Here is a 19,977-nt window from a genome sequence, read left to right as displayed (position 1 = left end):
TATTATATTATCAGTGGGAAACATATAACGTCTATTCAGTTTCCACCTTAAGTTGTAGGACTCGGGAAGCAAGAGTAATAAGTTTTCGGGTTTATGCTTAAAAGTTGGTCAATAATTACGTTTTTATTTCTTTAACAAAAACATAAATTTCTTGGAAAATAGTGACCACATTCTAGGGTTGATAATGTTTTCAGAGAAAATATTTCCTTTAACTAAAGTGTGTCTTGCCCCCCCCCCCCTCTTTTTTTACTTCTAGTTTGTGGGCCACACATTGACATTCGTAATGAAATCCAGGAGTTGAAGCGACTAGAAAACTGCACAGTGATTGAGGGCTACCTCCGAATTCTACTGATCTCTAAGGCAGAGGACTACCGGAACTTCCGTTTTCCAAAGCTCACGGTCATCACCGACTACTTGCTGCTTTTTCGCGTGGCAGGCTTGGAGAGCCTTAGTGACCTCTTCCCTAACCTTACAGTCATCCGAGGGAAAAACCTTTTTTATAACTATGCCTTGGTGATCTTTGAAATGACAAATCTCAAAGAGATCGGGCTCTATAACCTTAGGAATATCACTCGGGGGGCCATCAGGATTGAGAAGAATTCAGAACTCTGTTACCTCTCCACTGTGGACTGGTCTTTGATTCTGGATGCTGTTTCTAACAACTATATTGTGGGAAATAAAAACCCAAAGGAGTGTGGGGACCTTTGTCCGGGGACAATGGAAGAGAAGCCATTGTGTGAAAAGACAACCATTAATAATGAGTACAGCTTCCGCTGCTGGACCACAAACCACTGTCAGAAAAGTAAGAGTTAAATAAACTTGCTTTTTACCTGCTCTCCTTTCTTCCTTTTCTTTCCTGCCTTCTTCCTTTAAGTAAAAGTAAATAGTTCTGTTAACCCTGATAACGGTTTCATTTAATGATTCTGTTTGCCTACTGTTTCAGGATTAGTTTTCCTAATGGCTAGATCTCTTAATTCTTTTCATATCTTAGACCTGGTGGTATAAGGAAACATTAATGTGTGAAGATTCTAACTGGCTGTTCAGCACTGTTAAATTCTATATATGTATTCACATATACGTATATGTAGATATATAATATATACTTATAGGTTTATGTATTATATTTATCCATAAATATATCCATAAATAAATATATATATCCATATATTATGGATAAATATATAAAATATATATAAATATATATATATATATAAAATATATATATAAATAAATATATAAAATATATAAAATACAAATAAATGAATATATCCATAAATATAATACATAAATCTATAAGTATATATTATATATGTATGTTTACACATAAATATATAAGTGTATATATATAAATATAGAAGTGTATATGTATATATTATGTATGTATATATAAATATAGAAGTATAAAAGTATATATGTGTATATGTACATATATTATATGTGTGTGTACACACACACACACACACACACACACGCTCAGGGCCAGAGAAATTATCTTATTTAAACTTTGTATGCCACATGAGAAAAATGGCGCTGGGTGTTACACTTACGAGTGCCCCAAGACTCCCTGTGGGTTGAACTTGCTTATGTCTTTTCTGGGATGGATGGTTGTGTTGAAAAGAACATTTCATCAGCACTGTCAACATAAATGTTTCCAGATCATGACTACATAAAAAAAGGAAAAAGCAAGGAGTTAATCCATGCCATTTGGAGGGGTTAACTTCTGCCACATGTAAAGTGGTGATCGCACAACTTCTAAGGTTTTTAGTGAATAATTTACTTTGGTGTCTCAGGGACAGAGTGTGTCTCAACAGTCTGGTTAACAGAAGAGATGATCGTGCTGAAAGTCGGGAGATTTGAGTTACAATTTAAGCTCAGCCTCTAAATCAGCTGTTTAATTCTGGCAAGTCACTTACCTTGTGGGGGGGGGGCTCTGTTTTGTATTTTTTTATCAGTAATGTCTATCTGCCATATGTCATGGGATTGTTGGTTAGAACTCTTCTGTGTGAAAGGCAGGGGAAGTGTAAGGTGCTATGCCATATAGAACGGTACTTTTTGGAGTGTTCAGTTGACATGTTCCAGAATACCCTTATTTTCTCCTCATTTTGGCTTTCACAGGTAATCCTCCCCTTAATATGATCAGAACCTTGGGAATCAGATCAGAGTTGTTAAAATATCACGTTGATTATTCTCAGTAGACGTTTAAGTGGTAATGACCAGGAGGATATTGCCTGCCAGTAATCATATTAGGGAAGTAATCAGCTATGTCTGATGATCGGTCCTGTTAAAGACTAAAGGCTTCCCCACTTGTATTCTTGCCATTTTCAATCCATAAAGAAATACCCAATTAGAAGGTTTGAATAAACTGGAGAAGGAAGAAAAAAATGGATATGAACCACAAGATACCTGTTGGTTTGATCCTATTTGGATTCCTCTTGTAATAGGCAATAATATTTTTTAAATCTAAAGTTGGTTCTGTAGCCAGGAGAATTTATTTGATTTTTAGTTCTGGATACATGCACCCACATAAGTATAGAAAGACCGCTTGCCTCTGAAAGAAGACAATGCAAGATCCACCTAAGACAATTATAGTTAGTGTTCAAACACTGTGATTGACATTTAAAATATCATTGTGTGTTCTGCAAGCATTCTGATGATCCTGTTGCAGGATGCGTCACTTTATGAACCCTGCTTGGTTGAAATGGGAGGAAGGTACTGCACCTAAGTTACTGTAGAGATTACTTAAAATTGTTACTTATAATTAGTCATATCATCTTCCTGTTAAGTACTAGAAAAGTGAACTATTAAATGGATGGAGGCTTCAGGTATTTTTTATTAAAGGAATTAGTCAAAGTTTCTTGATTTTAATTAGCAAGGCTATTCCCTCCTCCAAAAAAAAAAAAAATAAAATAGACATGGTTTTCTGAACTCTTATTTGAGGCCTCCCCAACTTGGTTGGCTCTGCCAGAGCTGGCACTTTGCTGGTTCAACCTCCTGGGGTTATTCCCAGGATTAACTCCACATTACAAGGAAGCATCACAGTCAGACTTTTCAAATGAATAAGAACTGTTTTTAAAAGTTTATTACTCTAATTGTATGTTGTTGTCTAACAAGAGTTGGATTTTTTTTTTAAGTTTTCTGTACTTCTTTCTAACCCTGGGTTTATCATTTAATAAATATATGCCATAAGGAGACTGGTTAAAAGGTGAGCAAAGAAGTAAAACAGGATAAAAATCCATGAACTCTACTGGGGGAAAAAATACTGAAAATACATGTGTGAAATGATTTATGTGAGAACTTCCTCCCCCAGTGCAAATTGAAGTCCATCTATGACTTAAATCCTAGGGAAATACTTGAGCTTAGGTGACTTACTTGTTTGTGGTCAAAAGGAGGTTCTGAATCTAGATCTATTTGACTTTAAAATCAGTAATCTATTTAGTATGCCATGCTTCCTCATGTAAATATATATTCCTTGCTGATAATAATTCAGTGTCCTATTCTTATAAAAAGGACATAATGTTTGGTTATTAACAGAAAATAAGGAAATATGAGTTTTTCTTTCTCTGCTTGCTCTAAATCTAGGAATTTTGTTTTTTATTTTTCTGGTGGCTTCCTAGAATATTTATCTTTATACTACTTTCTCACACCTCACTGATTTTTGGTTTTTCCCTATAGTGCTTTGTTTGACAAATATTTGTTGATTTCTCTACCCTACTTCTACTGGTATGTTTTTCATTTTGATTACATCCTCAGTAAGATTCTTAAAATCATGGAAAGCTTATAGAGACCCATTTAGGAACTGCAGAAATTAGAAAAGAAAATATCCCCATTGACATTAGGATAAGAATTAAGGAGATAATAAACTAAATCAGAATCAGAGGTGAATTTTCAAAAGCCTAGAACCAAAATTTATGATAACCTCTTAATAGAAGAATTTAAATTCATGGTAAGGATGGAGGGTGTATGATAACAGACGAAATGGACCATTGTAGGGAAACAAGGAAATCTTAACAATCTAAACAAGTCATCTGGCATTTGTAAATCTTTTTAAAGTGTCTTTTTTTTGGTAACATGTCTATAGCAGACAGTGACATCAGTATTTAATTCAAAAGAGTGAAGTTGACTTCTTTATGGGACTATTCTCATACTTTTCCTATTCATAAAAATCTATTTAATATTAGCGTTGAAGAGGGATAATTGTTTACTCTTTGGGGCATTAGTAAACAGCCAATGCCTTTAAAAAGTTTTTATACTGTCTATCTAAAACTTTAACTTTCCAATAAGACAATATTGTTTCATGGTGCATTAAAAAAATCTTTTTGTATGGTGTTTTTTTTTTCCCCCCTAAAAGGCAGCAGTGTAGCAGTGTGCAGAAGTGATTCATGAGTAAGGCAAAATATTGTCAGGTCTCAAAATATTGATGTCCTGTCAGTGTGTTTTATGGCTATTGATTAATGAAGAGGATAATCTTTCCCTCCTACCAAAAGTCTCTGGTTTTTAGTTTACAAAGATTGAGAACCCACTGAACACATCATAATGGAAACAGAGCTTTTGTTCTTTCCCCCCAAAATTTTCAGATTTGATTACTTTGCTATTTTCTCTGATTAAGCTACTCAATGTTATCCACCTTCAAAACATATTAGAGTCAAAACTGCTAAAAGGCTTAAAAATTTACTTATAGGTTGAACCTTGTCCTGTAGTAATTATACTCAACTTGTGTATCTTTTATCCTGACTGCTCTTTCTTGAGCTGATGATGTTTGCTCAATGGAATTTCCATTACTTGATTCCAGGTAAAGACAGAAATAAAACTGTTAAACGTCTATCTCTAAGCACTTTTTAATATATCAGGATAAACAGCTTGTGGTCTGCTCAAATCACTGTGATTGCAGCCAGGAAATCTATGAAGGCGGTGAGCCCAGCCATGTTGGAAGCTGACTTAGCTGGTGGCGCAGCTTAATTTCAATTAAAAGGGCATTGACTGGCACCAGCAGTCCTAGAGTTTGTTTCCTTTCATCCCATTTCCAAAATGAGAAATCAGAAAAACAGCCGATCCGAGCACTCCGGTGAAAAGGGAGTCAATTGCTCACTTTCTCAACAAAGCAAAAAGTTTGCTCTCTTCTCTTGGACTGGGCCAGGTACTTAGAATGAAGGCAGGGGGGGATTAATAACAGCTTTTAATTTCCTCTCCTGTCTTTGTAGTTTAATGAATGCCTCATTTCAAGGTTCATAGCCCAGGTAATTCTAGTGTATGAAATGAAGAGCTGTCTTTCGGTTTCTTGTAGCTTGCTAACCAGTTGAGCGCTCCAGGTAGGGCCCATGACTCATTAATAGTTCAGTGAGTCAGCAGTTGGTTTTGGGACATTGCCTGATCTTCTAATAGGAGACCCCACGCATGTGTTGTGTTAAGAGGGAGTAGCGTGCATTTGGATATGAGCAATCTATTAAGCATCTGGAAATTTGTATAAGTTAAGCCCTTGTGTTCTAAAGCCAGCTTGTGCTTCTTGGCCTCTCCTCACATCCCAGGTGTATGATACCTCTACCTAGGGAAGAATAACACTTGCCAATATGGAACCCTCAAGTAGTTTAAGCAGTCTGGGAATCCAGCCTGATAGGTCTTTAAGTCTATGCCGAAAAGAGAATAGGATTTTTGTTTTCAACTTATTGCTCAGTTTGGAAGCCGTTCTCAGGTCTGTGGCAACTCTTCCTTCTATGTCTAATATGAATGAAGCACCAGCAAAGAACCCAATATAAAATAATAACAGTAATTCACAGTTAGACACTGCTTTGTACTTTGTGAGGTGTTAGTGTCTGGTATTATTTATTCTCATTTTAAAGATTGCGAAACTGAGGGTCAGAGAAAGTCTTTGAGGGAAAGGCTTGGGTGAATCCTTGTTGGCAAGTCTGAAGAGGTTGGATGTTTGGTTTTAGTTTTTTAAGGGTCAAGGCATGGATGGGTTGGACCAGATGGCTTAGGGTCAGAAGCCATGAACCTGAGTCTAAGATTCATGCGCTTTCTTCCACTTCTACCTACCTCAGATGATGTCTTTTGTACTTGTGTTGAATGTCTGTCTGTCTCATCCTCACTTCTTCATTTAAAGTGGAGACAAAGGGGGAAGGAGAGAGAGAAAGAGAGAGACAGAGAGGAAGGAGAGGAGAGAAAGAGAGAAAGGGGGGGGGAAGAGGAAGGGAAGGAGGGAGAGGGGGAGAAAGAAAGAGAGTGAGAGTGAGTTTATCCATTCATCCCTTTTCCTCTAGGTGAGAGAGAAGTTTCCTCCCTCCCAATTGCAAGGGACCCTCCTTGTCTGGGGATTTGTTGGACTTCTCTCTGGGCTATTGGATATTTATAGGAAGAAGTTATTAGGATCCATCTAAATCAATCTCTGTGCTTTTGTTCTATAGGTTTCCTTTGCCCTTCTCAGAGTTATTCTCTCCTCATCTTCTTTTCATCCCAAAGTATCCCCATGATAGGCGAAGCCCTGAATTTTAATAGTCCTGTGCACTAAAATTTATTCCTTTCTTTCCACATACTGGATCTCTTAGACTATCCACCCCTTCCTTCGCTTCAGGGCAGGATACTTGCTGATTAGCTTCATCCAACCATTAGTAACCTGTAACCTATTCCCTCAGATGAGGTGGAAATTGAATTCCTGCTCTTGGGGTAGTATCACAAGTAGAGTTTTAGAGCCACAACTAATCAAATAGGGGAAAAAAATGTGATATCTAAATTTCCCATCTAGTGCTGCTTATACCTTAATGTCAGATGAATCATCCCTCCTCTCCCCCACCAAAAGCAAACCAACTTGAGTCCAGATGGGTGCACTCCATACTCTGTATAACAGGTCTCCAATCTTTCCCTCTTAGCCTATTTCTCATCCTGTACTGCTTTTCCAAGAGCTCCCTTTTGTTATTACATCCCCAGGACTGCTTACACTGCCTGGCCAAATGACCTGGAATTGTGTTTTTGTATGGCCAATTACTCTAATGAGAGGCAGCTTGGTGCAAAGAAAAGCATTTGAACTCATAAGACCTGGGTTCAAATTCCCAACCCTGCCATTTATAATCTGTGTGATTTCAGGTCTTTTTAGGCTTCAGTTTCTTTATTTTTGAAATAAGGGGATTGGACAAAAGTAGTCTGTAAGGCCCCTTCCAGTTCTAAATTTATGATCTATGATGGAATTAATTCCTGATTACTTTCCATGATCTCCACCCCAATTGTGTATTCATCAATATAGTAAAATTGATCTTCCTGCCTTCCTGCCTTCTCCCACTGAGTCTTATTTCTTGATGATTTTGTCTCAAATAATATTACCGAAAGCGGTTGCTATAACCCAAACCTTCTTAAGATCAAAAAAGATTGATTTGTAAGGATTAAATTACTTGTGAAAGTGTTGACTTTTATTTTTAAAAATATTATTTATTTATTTTTAGCATTCTTTTCTTTTTAAATTTTGAGTCCCACCCTTCCCTCACTCTCAGAGAAGGCAGAAAATGTGATGTCAATTATACATGTGAGATCAAGAGAGAATTATACTACAATTTCCACTCAAAGTTCATTAGTTCTCTGGAGGTGGATAGCAGTTTTTCATCATGAGCCCTTTGGAATTGTCCTGGATCATTATATTGATCAGAGTAGTCAAGTTTTTCACCCTTGATCATCATTATAACATTGCTGTTAGTGTGAACAGAAATGATTCTCCTCACTCCATGTTGTATTATTTCATATAAATCTTGCCATATTTTTTTTCTGAAACATCCCTCTCATATTCTAGATATAATAGTACTCCATCATAATCATATGCCACAACTTGTTCAGCCATTCCCCAATTAAGGAGTATCCTCTCAATTTCCAATTTTTTGCTACCACAGAAAAAGTTGCTCTAAATATTTTCAAACATACAGGTCCTATTCCTTTTTCTTTGATTTCTTTTGGGTACAGACCAGTAACAGTATTGGTAGGTCCAAAAGGCATGCACCATTTTATTGCCCTTTAGGCACATAGATTGTTCTCCAGAATGGTTATGCCAGTTTACTACTCCACCAAAAGTTCATTAACATACATATTTTTTTTATCTTCTCCACCATTGTTGTATCTAATATATATAAAGTGGTACCTCAGAATTGTTTTAATTTGCTTTTCTCTAATCAATAATGATTTAGAGCGGTTTTTTCATGTGACTATAGGTAGCTTTAATTTCTTTTTTCTGAAACCTGCCAATTCATATCCCCTGACTATTTATCAATTGGGGAATGGCTCTTATTTTTATAAATTTGACACATATATTTGAGAAATGAGGTCTTTATCAGAGAAACTTGCCTTGCTCTGGGTCTGTACTCACCCTGGGGTTACAGGCCTTTCCTTTGGACCTCCTAAGTTGTCATGGAAAGGATAAATGTCTCCTTTCTGATATTGCAAATTTTCATTTGAGGCTTTATTTTAAAGTTATTTGGAGGGGTACTGTGGGAGAGTTCGGATGGGTCCTGGCTTATACTCTGCCATCTTGGCCACCTACCTGAGAAAGAATTAATTTTTAGCCAAGTAGGCCCTTTAGGTCATATCATATTAGCCTATTAAGGGTAATTTTGTTTTCTTCCCCTCCAAACATATAATTTATATATGATGCAAATACCTTGTTGATTAAGGTTTGTTTATCCCTTTATTATTTGTATATATTCTATTTCAATTTAATTCAGCAAATATTAATTATGTTCCTACTCTGCTCAAGGCACTGTGGCTAGAGATTGGGAATAAAACCAAAAGAATTAAATTATTTTTTGGCTTCTGGCATGTGGTTTAAAAATATATGTATATGTGTGTATATATATATGTGTGTGTGTATGTGTATGTATATATATATGGCTACAAATTGTTATAAAGCATCATTCTGGCTTGATTTTTATTCTGGTCTTGGAGTGGCAGTGGCTAGCCAGGTTTTCAAGAAAGTAGTTAATAAGTCACATATCTTGTCATTAATGTTGGAATAGATAGCCATTTCTCAGAGGATGGGGAGGAGAGAGACAGACAGACAGACAGATTGACAGAAAGAGAGAGAGATTCAGAGAAAAGACAGAGATACAGAGAGATAAGAGAAGAGAGAGACAGACAGAAGAAAGACACACACACAGAAGACACAGATTTTTTCTCTGCCCTTTCCTTCAGTACCCTATTATCCACTGAGCTAATAAGAAAAAAAATTATGAACATGGAGTCAACGTTCAAGAACACTAGATTTAGAGCCAGATCGCTTGGGTTCAATTCCCAGCTGTACTTTTTACTTCCTGTGTCATTTTGGGCAAGTCACTTAGTTTCTTATTCACAAAATTGAGAGGCCTAGGCAACATGGCCTCTTCCACATTTGTAACTCTGTGATCCTGTGATTCATTGAATATTTAGCAGACATTGGAATGTCGGTTTATTTTTGAAAAGGCATGTGAGTCACAATCATGATGAGGATAAATAATAACCGATATTGGTATGTCATTGAAAATATTTGATCCACTTAACAACCCTACCAAGGGGATAGTAGTGATTTTATTATAGCCATTTTACATAGGAGGAAACAGAAGCCCAGAAAAGGATAAGCGACTTGCTCTAGTCGCTGGGCTTTCAGTCGGACTTCAAGGCCGGTACTCCATCCCCTGTGCCATGCTTCCTTCACTGCCTTCAGGAGGCAGATTGGAGGTAGGGAAATTTGATGGTGAGAGAGAGCTTTTCCATCTGTGACACAAGTAACATTAAACAGGGGCCATTTGTTGGCAGGACACTTAAATATCATTTGGAGTTAAAATACTGAAGTATTCAAATAGATCTGTCAGAAGCGGAGCTGTCCAAAATGAGCAGGTTTCCATCTGCAGTGCCCCGAACCACTCAGCAGAGTTAAGGTGGGCCTGGCCCAGGGCTGGGGAACAGCCCCCCTTCCTTGGCCCAAATGGGCAAAGCAGCGACGCCATCCAGGACAAGGTGAAAAAGAAGTGTGAGAAATGGGAGCAATGTAGAAACTTGGTAGAGGGTTTAAAAAAATACAGTAAGTAAAATAGAGAGCCAGCATGGTCTCGAAGAAAGATTTTTGGATTTGGAATAAGGAGAGAATCCAAATCCTGTCTGGATGCTTAGGCATCCCTGTGTGGTGCTGCAGGGGGATTCAGGAAAACCTGAGTTCAAATGGGGATAGTGATTTTTTGAAACTCTTCAAAAAACTCTTTACTCTTTGGAGTTGTGAAAATTTAAATGAGATAATATTTGTAAAGTGCTTAGCTTAGCACCTGGCACCTAGTAGGTGCTCAATATTCTTGCTTTCCTTCCTTCTCTTCATAGTTATATGAAAAGGCATCTAGATAGTTCTGCCAAAAAAAAAAAAAAGAGCCATGCCTGGAGTTGGGAAATCCTGAATTCAAATTTGGCCTCAGATATTTCTTAGCTGTGTGCCTGGGCAAATCGCTTCACTCCAATTGCTTAGCCCTTTCTGCTCTTTATGTGTTGAAAATAATACTTAGTATCAATTTTAAGACAAAAGGCAAAAAAAAATAATAGTTATACAAGCTCAGATAAGTTGCTAAACTTCTTTTTCCTAGGTTTTATTTTTGTCAACTGAAAAATTATGTTACTGCCATCCTTATTGAATTGCTTTGGGGGAAAGTACTTTGTAAAATTTGAAATAAGACACAGGCTGGAGTTTCTATTATCATTCTAGTGCCAGATTTGTTTGTAGGACGTGAATAAATCACTTTACCCCTCCTGGACTGAGCTGCATTGTATATATAGTGAAGGGTTGGAAAAAATAATCTCTGGGGTCCTTCACTAAAATTTTATTATTGTAGATAAGGCTCCAGTCCCCTAGTCCCTATAATCATTTTTGCAGCCATTGATTTTAGTTGGGTTGATAATAGTACTGCCTCTTGTCATGTTGCATAGGTCTCCATGGCTTTAAAAAAAATTCTAGCACTTTATTTAAGTGTGTAGGGATATGTGTTATATGTTTGGCATAGATGTATAGCATCTGTTGGTGTGAATAGAATTTATTTGGCTAATAAACCCTATAAATTGGTGATACCTGCAAGTTTGTTGACTTGGACCAAGATGGGTAAACTGAGGCTCACTCCCAATGTTTTCCATTTTCTTTACCAAAATGAAAAAAAGTTTATTTATGGATCCAGGATAGAGTGGGTTGAAGTTTCTTAATTAAAAAGCCCATTTTTACATATAACTGTAGGTGTCAAATGTTATTCTAAGAATATATGCTTTGCCCATTCCCTTTTTGGAGGGGAGGGTGCTTGTTTTTAATTGTCTCTCTTCTATACAATGTCCCCCTAACTCCCAAGGAATAGCAGGAAATGTACAGTGGATCCCTCTGTCCTTGCTCAGACCTTCCGCTCAAGGATATCAGGTGGGTGGGAAAATGCTGTGTGGGAACATTAGGCATGTTAGGCAGCCAGGCTTCTATTTAATTTTGTTACTGAGCAGAAGTTGGTTTTTGTTTTTGCATCTCCTCCATAAACAAAGGAAAAGATCTCTGCTTCCGTCCATGCGACTTTTACGGAAATCGTGTTGTTGGGGAGGAGGGTACTTGTAAGTCTACATAGTCCATTAAGTGGATATGTTTGGCCTCTCAGGGCAAAAAAAAATTACAAACTGAATCAAGGAATAATTTCCTGTGTATTCATCTTTTTAAAAGTTCTAATGGAAAGAAAGTTTGATAACAGAAAACAGAAGGCATAAGATGCCAATTATTAAAGTCCAGTGGCTCTTTTAGGTCTTTAATTAGTTGTTGTTGTTGTTGTTTTAAATAAAGATTATACTAGTTCAAGAAAGCCTTACTTGTTGAGAGCCATTTGTTATTATGGTGGCGAGTTCTACAGTCAGATCTAATATTCGTACCCAGTGTTTCTCTGGGGAGGAGGCTCCCAGCTGCATTTCTCTGACATCTGCTTTGGCAGCAGATCTATGAAGTTGGGGTCGCCATACTGGATTTCCGGCTACAATCAAAGTGCTTGGATGGCTTCTAGCAGCTGCTAAGGCTGGGGAATTGGGCTTAAAAGTGAAAATGAGGGGAAGATTGGGAATAAACAGTCCGTAATACAAAAAGAGAGAGAGAAACTGAAGTTGGTATTAATAGCATCACTTTCCTGGGCAGCAGGCATTTTTGAATTAGGATTTTTCAAAAGACATTAGTGGTGATATATGGGATAATGGAAATGACTCAAGTGCTTACAGTCAGTGAAGAGTTGCTTTGTTATTGGGTTAGTAATTCAGTATAAGAGTTTTCATTCTGGCTTCTTGACCTTTTGATAATTAATAGTATTACCAGGATGTGAGCCTATCACTCAGATATGGGCCAAGTATGTTTTTATTTTGATTCTAGTAAAGAGATCATCTTCCTGCCTCAATGAACCTAAATAAATTGGTATATTAAAAGGATTTTTGCTGAGCAATTATGTAGAAGTTTCACTGTAGGTTTCAAGCAAAGATGCATTGGCATGCTAATTCCATTCATTTTTCATTCCAAGGAGAAGCAAGAGGACCTCAATTATACAGGAGATTGTCTTCTCATATGGATGCTGACATTCTGCATAACTTGATTTTTCTTGTCACCACCCCCAAAAATAATTGCATTTCCTTCCCACTATCACCATTCCTTCCATTGATGCTATACCCCCCCCCAACATATTTATACTCTTGACCCTCCTTTTGAATTTTTGTTGCTAACCATTGCGGGGGCTGAGGCTTAGCAGCACCTTCACCATAATCACAAGTGGAATCCTGGGAATGTACAGTTCTCTCAGAAGAATGTTTCTTTAACTCAATAAATCTGTCTTTTAAAGATCCCTGTGGGAAGATCATTAGAATCCATATAGTGGGTGTTCAAGAGGAAAGGTGTGCCAGTGGGTGTGCTTAAATGGAGCATTTTCCATTGGTAGAGAATTGTTGATATAGCAAAATTCCTTTTTTATGGCACATTTTAAACAAATTTCAGTTCATAGGATAAAAGTGAAAGCATTTTGTTTATTGCAAAATGAAATTTCATTCCAGTTTTATTGACAGTCCATAGTTTCAACCATGTTGGGGGCTTCAACAATATCAAGAACTCTTATCATCTACTATATGTCAATTTAATTATGACTTAAACATAAGTTTTGTGGCAGAGGATCTCCAACCCTTCCCCTCTCAACCTACAGGAAAATATTGATTGATAAATTGTTTTTATTAATCTATGAACAGACTAGTATTCCAGTAGAATTTTGTTAATAAGACTAATTCTAATAATGTAAATAATTAAGCATTTATTTTTAATATCTAATAATTATTAAAAATAAAAAAAAAACTAATAGTAAAGTTGGGCAGTGATGATGTGAGGATAAAGAGAAGTTAAAGAGCTTTGAATGGTGCCTAAATGGTGTAGCAGTCCACCTCTAGCTATGGGCAAGGGAAACTGTTGGTATGTACAGATTGCCTTAGAAGAGAGCATGCTCAGTCTTGAGCATGCTCAGTATTGCACATGGCTGGGGAAGCCTCTGACCCTTGACCCCAGCTTCCCCCAGGTTAGGCGGGAACACAGGTTTCTTTGTGCTCACTTGGTTAAGAGAAACCACACCTATACCTTGTCATTAACCAATGAGAATCATCCCTATGTACTGTGTATATTTTCATATCAAAGATTATATATAGCCCAGCAAGCTCCGCCTTTCTCTCTCTCTCTTTCAGGCTAGCTGATGGCTATCCTGGCAGGAGCTTGGCCATCTTTAAACCTTCTCTATCTCTCTTTCATATCTCCGACCTGTGTGGTATCAAATGTGGATCTCTGGACTGGTATAAGCCTTCGGAGTGGTCCTTTGATCAAAGCTTGGCTGTGGCTTATGGATAATTAATAAAGACTCATTCCTGCCACCTCATATCTCTAATTTGACTCCGTCATCCCCCTCGTGGTATCTAAAACTTCTATCCTGTCTCTATCTTCCTACCTTAAAGCTTCTCTCCCCTCTGAGGAAGCTTTAAATGGTCCAATCAGATTTCTAAAGTTGAATGATGAAATAATAATTCTGAAACCTTTAGGCTAATTGAAGAGGAACGTTTGAAATATAAGTAGTTCATTAACATTAGTTAGTATCTTCTCCCCCATCTTTATCTGTTTCTTTTTTCTCCCTTTTCGTATGTGATACTTCTACATTCAGCATTTAGATAGATTAACATAAAACTTATACTTTATAGTCATGCAATTTATAGTCTATGTTTACAAGCAATAATGATAAAAAGTTATACATAAATTTATAAGAGAAATTCAAGTAGTCCTGAGGTCCAAGGAGGAAACAAAATGTTACTGAGTAGTGGTAGAAGAAATAAAGGAAGGCAGTATGAATTAGGTGGTGTTAGTGTTGGACAAACTTAACAAAACACAAATTGAATTAAGTTTCTTTTTAATTTCACAAATAAAAAAAGCTTGATCACTGAACCATTCGTTTGATATTTATCTTTATGGAAACTCATTGCCAGTTGCCCTTTCTTGTGTAACTATTGGCTAATATTCCCTTGATGATTATGTAGATTATAAGAGGCTTGAGGGTAAGGATAATGTTCTGTATTTCCTCAATATCTTTCTCACTATTTAATAAGACTACCAAGTAATAATAATGATGATAATAATAATAATAATAATAATAATTCACATGTCCATAGTGCTCTGCAGTTTCCTGAGCACTTTCTTTTCCAAAGTGAAATTAATTTTTTTCAGTGAACAAAAATTGATTCTCCTCACTTCTTTTCCCCCCCTCCCCATTCAAGTCAAACAAAAAACTTCCCACCTCGTCTATACCCAAAAATGTGTCTCCTTTTGCACCTGCAACTGAAGTGAATAGCATGTCTCATGACTATTCTTCTGGAATTGTGCTTGATCATTGGCTTGATCAGAGTTCTTAAGTCATTTGTAGTCTTATTATTGTCTAAATGATTCTCTGAGTTCCGACAGAGCACTTTCCTCACCACAATTCCCACGAGGTGGAGTTAGTGCAAGTGTTATTACCAACATTTATAAAAGAGGAAGGTGAGGTCCATGGAGGCACTAAGTCAGCATTTGTTGGTCGATTCCATTTATCGCCCCGGTTATTTTCTAGGGGTTAATGACCATTTAAAGCTCCCTATCCTTGTTAAGAATTTTATTCTTGTCTTGCCATCTAATTGGGAGAGGGAATGTATTTCACTGGAAACCCTCTGTACCTTCTTTGCCATTTATAGTCCCAGACAGTTGCATAGAGCACTAAAAGGTTAAATAACTTGTGTCAGGGCCTCATAGCTAGTCTATATTGGAGAAGGCATTTAAACCCAGGCCTTCCTGGTTTTAGGGCCTTCTGTCCACTCACTAAATCATAGCTGTCAGACACCTGGCAATACTCCCTAGTGCTGCCAAATCAGATTAAAATGTATTTAGGGAACATTTAACAAAATAAACAGAAATACAATAGAATCTAGATAATGTTAATATGTGATTTTTCCAAGTCAATGTGTAACCCATAAAGATCCTCATTTAAGGTTCAGTGGCCTCTGTAAACTTCTGTTTGAGTTTGAAGACATTTCAGTGGACCTTGCTGCTTCTCCTAATAGTTTGTAATTATCTAATGCTTTACGTTTGAAAAACACTGTCTTTGTGCTATCTCATTTGCTCTTCCCATCAATCCTGTGAAGCAGATGCGATTTTTATCTCTATTTTTCAGATGACAAAACTAGTCATTCGTAATAATGATGGCTAACATTTATCTGTCTCTTTCTTTGTGCCAAACACTGTGCTAAGTGCTTTACAAATATTTTTCTTAATTAATCCTCACAACAACCCTGTGACTTAGGTGCTATTATTATCCCCATTTACAGACTTTGATGAGGCAAACAGAAGTTTAAGTGACTTGCTCTACAAGTGTCAGAGATAGGATTTGAACTCAGTTCTTCTTGACTCGAGGTCCAGGGCTCTATCCACTGTGCCTCCTTGTTCCCTAACAATGAATAACCTTCACCTATCACAGAGGAGCTTCTTTCTCTTCTATTTTTCATTTCTTCCTTACTTAGACCTCTTCCCCTCTCACTCTTCTCCATCCACTCCCTCAGGCTGCCTCTCTTGGGTTCTCTGTAACAGCTGATGAATGTTTTCAGACTCCCTTACACCAGTGCCTATCTTTCTCTCACTGATACTTGGGGTCTTGCTTTATATTTTCTTCCATGGGTGGATGAATTCTACCTGCTTTCATTTTCTTTTTTCCTTGTAACCATTTTTTATTTCTTCCTTGTTAGGATGTGCTTCAAAGAGCAAATGTAGACATCATAAGTTGTTTAGCTCTTTGGAAGATTTTCTTAGGATATTTTTCATTATCTATTCATATGCATACATACACATGTTTTATATATGTATATACTATGTAGTTAGAAATCTGTTACCCTAAAAACTACATTTCTTGGAAGCCCACTGACTTCCTGTTGTTCCATACTTCCTGTAGACAGGGTTATATATTCAGTGGGGTTCCTGGTCTTGCTTTTTTTGCTTCCTCAGTTGAGACCATGGTGGTAAGCAGGGTTTTTGAACAGATAGATTAGTCATGGGCATGTGGTTTTTATTTTGTTACTTTTTTATTCCTTTATTTCTAATGATCATTAATAAATCTTCTAAAATATAATGTTTAAATGATTTGAGATTAATTTTAATTTTTATAATACAAAACTTTATAAAATGATATTGGTGCTACCCAATGCTTTTCAAAAATAGGATTTGTCAGCATTAAGAAAATGACATTGATTATAAGAATTTAGGAAAGGCCTTTAGATATCCTTTTCATAGTTGTAATGATGGACACTGTGGATTAAATTTGCTCTTTATTGTCATGCGTATTCTAGTCAATCTTTGAGAAGATCTGTTACTGATGGGATCAGAGATTTTGACCTAGAAAGGAATTTTGAAGTCTTAAACCTTAGGGCCCCATTATTTTACAGGTGAGCACATTTCAGCCTATATTAGCAAAATTTCCAAATAAAAACTGTATCTCATGCTATTATGGAAGAAAACAGTAGCCAACTCTTTCTCAGAATTTCTAGTTTTATTTTTATGTCATATTTTCTGGCAATCTAAGTCAAAGGTCTGTCAGTAAGTCGTTATTTATTTATTTAATTATATGCTTACCACTGTGCTAAGTGCTGGAGATACAAAAAGAGTCAAAAAATAGTCCTTGCCCTCAGGGAGCTCATACTCTAATGGAAGAGACAACATGCAAACAAATATACAAACAAGCCATAATTTGGGATAAATAGTAAATAATTGACAGAGAGAAGGCACTATAATTAAGAGGGATTGTGCAAAACTTCCTATAAATTATGGGATCTTTAGTTGGCACTTAAAGGAAGCCAAGAAAATCAATGGGTAAATCAAGGGCATTCCAGGCTTGAGCATTCCAGCCAGAGAAAATGTCTGGAGACAAGAGATAGATCATCTTTTCTTAAAATCCTAGATTGAGTTTATTTAAATCCACAGGCTTCTACCTAAATGATGAAATTCAATCAATGCGTGACTGTTTACTAGTATACAGCAGTGTTCTAGGCAATGAAAGGTTTTAAAAATGTATGATACACAGACAGAATAAACTGGCCTCAACTTGCTTACAATTTAGCATGTTTGGGATTATGGCATGCTCATCCATAAAGAAATGTAAGACAAAGTATTAAAGGACATTAAGTACAAATTAAATCCTGTTGAAAAGGGTGAGAAAGGTTATTATAGATGAACTGCAGAGTTTGAAGAGGCCTTAGTTGTCCTCTATTTCAACCTGTGCCTAAGCAGGAATTCCTTCTATGGCATCCTGAGGAGAGCATCAAGCTTTTAGTGGAAAACCTCAGTAGATTGGGAACTCTTAAAGGTGTCTCATTCCTTTTTTCAGTAAAAACAATTAATATTCAAAGTGTTCTTAACAACTCACATTTTGGATCAGAACCAATGAAATGATATATTTCTAAAGGCCTGTTAATTTCAAGGATTGCTTTTAAGTTTAAAAAAAAAATCCAAACCTCTAAGTTCAGAATGTGGTAGGACTGAGTTATTAATATAGCCTCTCAGTTTTAGAACTTGGAAGGAATTTCAGAGGTCAATAGGATCATAGAGACCTAGATTTAGAACTAGAAGGGATGTTAGCAATCATTGAATCCACCTCATTGTACAGATGAAGAAACTGAGGCCCAGATAGGCCTTATGTTACATTGGACAATCACTTAAGCTAAGTCAAAGAACTGGTATTTTGAATTCTTCTGACTTAAAAAGCTAGGATTCATGCAACAGCAAATTGAAAGTTTTTCTGACAGGCTAGAATACTGGTCGAGAACCAGTCTTTAATCTTAATCCCTATTAAAGATCATCTTGCTTTTAGGCTAAAGTTAACGAAACAGACAAAACAAAACAACCCTCCAACAATACTGTATAAATATAAAAGGTGATACAACTGACTTAATATAATAGCATCATAGTTTTAGAGCTGGAAGGGGCCTAAGAGAGCACAAGACCATAGAATTGTATTTTTAAACCAAGAAGGAACACTAGAGGTCTCTTTGTTTTTGAGTGCATAATTTAATTTTGTTTTGTAGGATGTTTTGCCTCTTCTAGTAGATGGCATATTAGGTAATGGTTTGGATGAATTAAGGGGGAAAAAGTCTCAAATTCGATATAGATTTTGTGATGGCTAAAAGTCTGATATAAGTTTATATCTCACTGCTTTTTAATATCCAGGAATTATTCATGACCCCCAACAAATATTTATTGAATGTCTTTTGGTTACATGTCACTGTGGAGATAACAAAAGCCTTGGATCCTCCTATTAAAAAGACTTAAAATCTTTTAGACAGATGAGGCTTGGAAGTCATTCAGTATGACTTGAGTAGACCGATTTTAAAGAAAATGGTTCTAATCTCTTAAAAATCTTCTTTCTATTACACATCTTTCCAAGTGCTGCAGGATAGGACTAAAGTTGAGCTTCACTTCTCATATTCTTTGCTGACTTACAGTGAAAGGCTGCTAATTTTTATTAAATTGCCCCCTCTGCATCTTATCTTCTCATTCCCTTTAGCTTGTTTTTGTCAGGAGATGCCTCCTTTCCACCCTGATCACCTGTTGAACTGGGAGTTGGAATGATCTTGGAGTTAATGGTGTTCTGATGACTGCTGGTCTCCTGTGGCTCTGAATCCCAAATAAAATAAAGTACTTAGTCTGAGACAGAAAGCAGACATTTAAGCCTGACATTATGGTGAGGCTCTAGACATGCTCAGAATGGTTATTTCTGTATGTTTCTGTTCAATTTAGAAACAAATGAGGGCCAACTAGAGGAGTGTTTCCGGAAGTGTGGTCTGTGGACTCCCAGAAGTTGCCTATAATTCATGTAGATGTTTTCAAAGAAGATATTGCAGAAAGGGAAATAAATATCCACTGTCAGGTATTAAGTAAGGAAATAAGGGTCTTGAAATGACATGATAGTTAAATAAGGTCTTTCCAGAAGGAGTGACTTTTGGAGGGGAGATTTTAGGTAGAGTTTGTGTTAGGTCAATAATAAGATTTAAAAATCATTTATTTGGTCCTGCCTTTTGTTACCAAATGTAATAATGAATTTCTGTATGTATATATATATGTGTGTATGTATGATAGTTAATAAGCTACATAATATGTAATTCGTGAATTTAGGAAAAATATTTATGTAATGACATCGTTCATTGTTTTGGGAACTATGTAGCCCATTTACTTTGAGTTTCCATTGAAATAGAAGTGAAACAACCAAAAAATTCAATCCCATTTTTTTCATGGTGTACCAAAATGGATATGTATGTTTATGATGTCTAGGTGTTTCAATACATCCTAAAGCATGTATTGAATTGTCAAATAAAGATTAAATTGTATTTGCTATAACTTCAGTGTTATTTTAATTTGCCCCTCTGTACTAGGAGACCCTATGATATAGTGGAAAGGATGTTGGACTAAGAGTC

The 19,977-nt window shown here is 36.5% G+C and overlaps 1 protein-coding gene across 2 annotated transcripts in view; it reads left to right on the top strand.

Moving 5' to 3' along the window:
* Positions 1–19,977, top strand: part of IGF1R (insulin like growth factor 1 receptor) — a 380,297-nt gene that overhangs the window by 75,448 nt on the left and 284,872 nt on the right. For both annotated transcript variants that reach the window (XM_056807031.1, XM_056807043.1), the window contains one exon: positions 257–802. In XM_056807031.1, the coding sequence (XP_056663009.1) occupies positions 257–802 (546 nt within the window). The remainder of the gene's footprint in view (positions 1–256; positions 803–19,977) is intronic.

Source organism: Monodelphis domestica, chromosome 1, assembly GCF_027887165.1.
Source record: "Monodelphis domestica isolate mMonDom1 chromosome 1, mMonDom1.pri, whole genome shotgun sequence".
Lineage (NCBI taxonomy): Eukaryota > Metazoa > Chordata > Mammalia > Didelphimorphia > Didelphidae > Monodelphis > Monodelphis domestica.
Note: the sequence above shows the minus strand (reverse complement) of the source record. Positions and strands in the feature narration are given on the sequence as shown.